This window comes from Pygoscelis adeliae, unplaced genomic scaffold (assembly GCF_000699105.1).
Source record: "Pygoscelis adeliae isolate BGI_AS28 unplaced genomic scaffold, ASM69910v1 Scaffold911, whole genome shotgun sequence".
In the NCBI taxonomy this organism is placed as follows: domain Eukaryota; kingdom Metazoa; phylum Chordata; class Aves; order Sphenisciformes; family Spheniscidae; genus Pygoscelis; species Pygoscelis adeliae.
Genome location: NW_008824016.1, coordinates 19624 through 23997, shown reverse-complemented (window position 1 = coordinate 23997; position 4374 = coordinate 19624). Strand labels below are relative to the sequence as shown.

At 38.2% G+C, this 4374-nt stretch overlaps 1 protein-coding gene across 1 annotated transcript in view; it reads right to left on the bottom strand.

Moving 5' to 3' along the window:
• Window positions 1-1931: 1931 nt before the first annotated feature.
• Window positions 1932-4374, bottom strand: part of KCNV1 (potassium channel, subfamily V, member 1) — a 9218-nt gene continuing 6775 nt past the window's right edge. The window contains exon 3 of the mRNA XM_009327093.1: window positions 1932-2768. Within this exon, the coding sequence (XP_009325368.1) occupies window positions 2257-2768 (512 nt within the window). The 3' untranslated portion in view covers window positions 1932-2256. The remainder of the gene's footprint in view (window positions 2769-4374) is intronic.

Genomic DNA, 4374 nt, shown 5'->3' with positions numbered 1-4374 from the left:
AAGCAGCTACTGGATGAAGGCTCAGCCATGTTTCCCCATGGGCATTTCTAGGAAACTTTATCTCCAGAGCTGGTGAAAGGAGTGAATCAACTGATACATCCCAGAACATTTCTCTGTTCTTTTGAGTCCTTCATAAAAAAACACAGGATGAAATAAAAGCAGCCTTTCCCTAAAGAGAATCAATCAGCTATCTAACTGCATTTCCTTTCTCAAACAGAGATCAGATGCTGTACAATAAAACACAAAAGACATTACAAAGTAGGCTTCCCACAATGAAAGCTTTTTCCTAATTCTCTATAATTAGAATGACTTTTGAATGAGAAACAGCCTGTACAATTTGTGCAGCCTGAGAGACATCCTGATCTGAGGAGCTATGAAATAATAACCTAGAGTGGGCTGCATCCAACCTTCCCCTGCAGAATTAATTTTGTCTCCTGGACATCAACGGGAGTTTTGTGATGGATTCATAGAGTATTTGGGCAGAGGGGAACACTGTGATGACACACTTTGCTCTCTGTGTGACACAGACCACGAAGCTGACCTACGAATTTTCACACCTAGACAATTTCTGGTAGAGCAATACACACTCTTTTGGTGTCCAGTGCTTTCCTTGGCTTCCTTCTGACCCTGGTGACAGCTGCATGTGCTGCATTGGTCCCAAATCCAAATGCCGACTGATGCCAGATGACAAATCAGAAGTTCCATGCTGAAATGCTACTCAGTTTGCATCAAGGTTGGCGCCTTTGAAAATTTTGCTTGCTGTATTATGTTTACACTACCATTTATAGGGAATTGGAGGAAAACACACTGTTGTTTCAAAACAAGTATTATTCAATGTTTATTAAAAGCAGGTTATTTCACCCATTCATATATCCTCAAAGGTAGTTTAAGTCTTCTAGATAAATACCTCATGCAATTAAATAATCCACAGTTAATAGATGTTTCTTCTTAGTATGTTGAATTAATGTCAAATGTAAATAATGATTGTACTCGTATTGCCCAAAAGAAATGTGAAATGAGAGAGGTTTGTGATGTTTTTATTTAACCTACTAGTTGAGTTATATGCAAACTCTGGCAATGTCATAGTCTAGGACAGTGAAATTATACTAAAGAAAAGCTTTGTTTGCTAAGAATGATATTGGGCCACCGGAGAGGTAAGTGGTGGGAAACTTGACCGAAAAAACCTTTGATTATTTTAAATTTGTATTTTGATTACTGCATTAGACTAAGCATCCGGTCCAACAAGTGCTCATTTTTCCTTTGGAAGAAAAGATTTTGATGAAGGATTTTTCTAATAATGGGTCAGTGAATTTTTTTAAAAATCTGGCCCACTTGGAATACCTACTGATTTTAATGGGAGATCGAGAAATGAATAACTTGTTATCTTTTACCATTTCTGTTTCTTCTGATATCCACCAGTGACTTTACTTGAGCACAAGAACTGCTTAGCTACACAAATGTTATGGGAATCAAAACACACAGAGAAGGTATAGTTCAAACTAAGTTTGTAAATTACTTCTATGCTGCAAAGGCTGTATTAGCTCCTGCAACTTCCAGAGCAACTGCAGAGGATGCTCTACATTATGGCACCTGTTTCATGACTATTTTATACTTTGCTGCAGATCTTGCATCTGCTTAATACTTTCACCTATCTCCTGATACCCACCACGTATCTGGTAGCCCTTTGCTTCTCTTCAAATGACAAAATTCTTCCTCCCAGGGTCTAGTAACCTCTTTCACATGCAAATGGAGTAGAAGATGGGGATAAGAAAGGGGGACAAGATGAAGATCATTATAGGAATGCCATCATAAATTTATTGAACATTTCACTCCCTTAGACTTCCCCTTTCAGATTTTCTTCATGTCTTTAACTTTTGTTCTTCCAATGCAAATACAAATCTTATAGTTCTTTAAAATTCAAAACACCATGGCAATTTTGGCTAAGACTTTATTACTATACATTAGCAAGGACATAAGATTCATAGACAAGTGTTTGCATCACTGTTTTACTTTGATGGACCCATTATTTCCCCTTGCACCCACCACGATCCAGTTCTGGAAGCAGGCTTCAGAGCCCCTTGAGAGATTCCATATTATGAATCCTGCCTTTTGTATACAGTGGTTATCTCAGTCTGTCCAAGTAAAACTCCAGCTGGGAAAGCAAATACACTGTGTGGCGAATAATAAAAAAAGAGATGCTTAATACTACATTTTTGCAGTAGTCTATTTGCTACACAAGACTAAATAACTTAAAAGTCAAAACCAAAAATCATCTGCTCCACTGCTCCTTGTACTTGCTCTCTCTCTGCTTTTTAACCGTAACATGTCCATGACACTGCGTGCATATATGTCTCGCAAATTAACATTGATATTAGAGTCGCTGGATGAGTTCTTCATGAGTTTCTTTAAAGCTTCACGCTGCCGAAGAGCAGCTTCTTTTATCTTCAGTGTAAAGTAACAGGCAGAAAAACGGTCATTTATTATAGCTATTGGCAAAGCCAAAACCAGTATTCCTGATAGTATACACATAAAGGCCACTACCTTACCAATGGTAGTGTCTGGTCTAATGTCACCATAACCAACAGTTGTCATGGAAGTTGTTGCCCACCACCAAGCACCAGGTACGCTTGAGAAAGTTGTGCCTGGCACGCCTTGCTCAACAAAGTACTCCACGGTGGAAAATATAGAGATTCCTACAGAGAGGAAAAGCAGCAGAAGGCCAACCTCCTCGTAGCACTGTGCGATAGTCATCCCAAGAGACCGCAAGCCTGAAAGACAAGAAATGCTGTCAGTAGGCCGATTCATGTAGCTGCCATCATAACTTTGCAAAACATCCCTTATTTGAAAGCTGACTGCCTTACGTTTTTCTTTGACTGCTAGTGAACATGCCTTAAGAAAAAGGGGTGCTGCTCTCAACACTACTGGGAAAACATGATTTAAAGAAATAGATTAAAATGTTAGACTGAACCACTGACATCGTCTCTGTTTCCCTAAGACAGAGCATAGAAATTTGCTTCATTACTTATCGTTTGAACTACGTACGCATATGATTTAGAAAAACTAACCAATCTTGATTTAGTAGTTGGCTATAACAGAATATCTAGCACAATTTTTAATGTTATCTAAATAACCATTAAAAAACACACTAAACCCACCTGCTCCCTACTTTCAGTCTGAATGTGCCAAGCTCCTATTTCCAGCCATTGTCATATTTGTCTCTTGGACCAAGCAACCCTTAGTTACCAAATGTATGTTCCCAGGTGGAACACTTCTCTCTAAAGCAGTGTTTGCAAAACAGCTTATTGGAGCTCTGCCTCTGCTTGCAGACTTCATATGCTCATTAAGGTAACAAACAATTCGATTTGCTTTTCCTTCCTCAATCTCAAACCACAAGATGTTAAAATTTCTTCTCGCTTTTGGCTCTTTCTTTTCCCCTTCAGGTCTAATGGGTTTTAAAGTTTTTGTTTATGTACAGCAAACAGTGGAAGTACACACTAGAGTTTGTAGAGAGTGTTTCCTTTTTCAATGTTTTCTTCTACGAACTCCAGTTAAGGACTTGCCCATATCCAGGTTTTATATTAATAGAACTATGATCTGTTGGTTAGAATGTTTATTACAATGATATAGTTTAAATCTGCAACACAAGGGGAATATGATATATCAGTGTAATCTTTTCTTTGTTAATATGACTGCCTCCACATTTTGAAAATGCACTAAGATATGCAGTGTAAAAGTTGTGTGAGACAGTTGCAAGGATCCAGATCAAACTCTCATCTTCCAAGGAAGTTACTATCATCAGTTGCCCTGTAAAACTTCCTACTGAACAAGGTAGAAGAATAAGTCCTTTCAGGTGACCTAGGAAGAAGGTACTCCAATCTAAAATTACCTCTGTAGCACTTCTTTTCAAAGCATAAATGAGTACTGTAAAAGCCAGGGTCTGCCCCTTATGATGGATCCTGAGAATACTATAGCTAAAAAACAGTGCAACCCTTGCATAAACCAGGTCAAAATAAGGAGGAACAGGGCAGTGACTGCTAACTCTTTGTATCACATTATGACACCTTCAGTAAAATATTTTTCCTATGGTTAATTATTCTGACTGTTAAGGAGTCTGATTTTTTTTTAGTATTCTTAGTTCTATTATCCTCATGTGAAACAAAGGTACTGAAAAACTGCAGAAGGTGCAGAAGAGTGTAACAGAAATGATTCAGTGTCTGGAAAAACAGAGCTCAAGCTGTCTCAGTTATCAAAAAGAAAAACAGGTATTGAAGAGTTATCTTGGTTATCATAAAGGAAAATAATAACTAAAGAACCCTTTACTTTGTTAAAGTCGAAGCAAAAAAACCCAAAAACCCAACCCCCCCCCCACCCCCC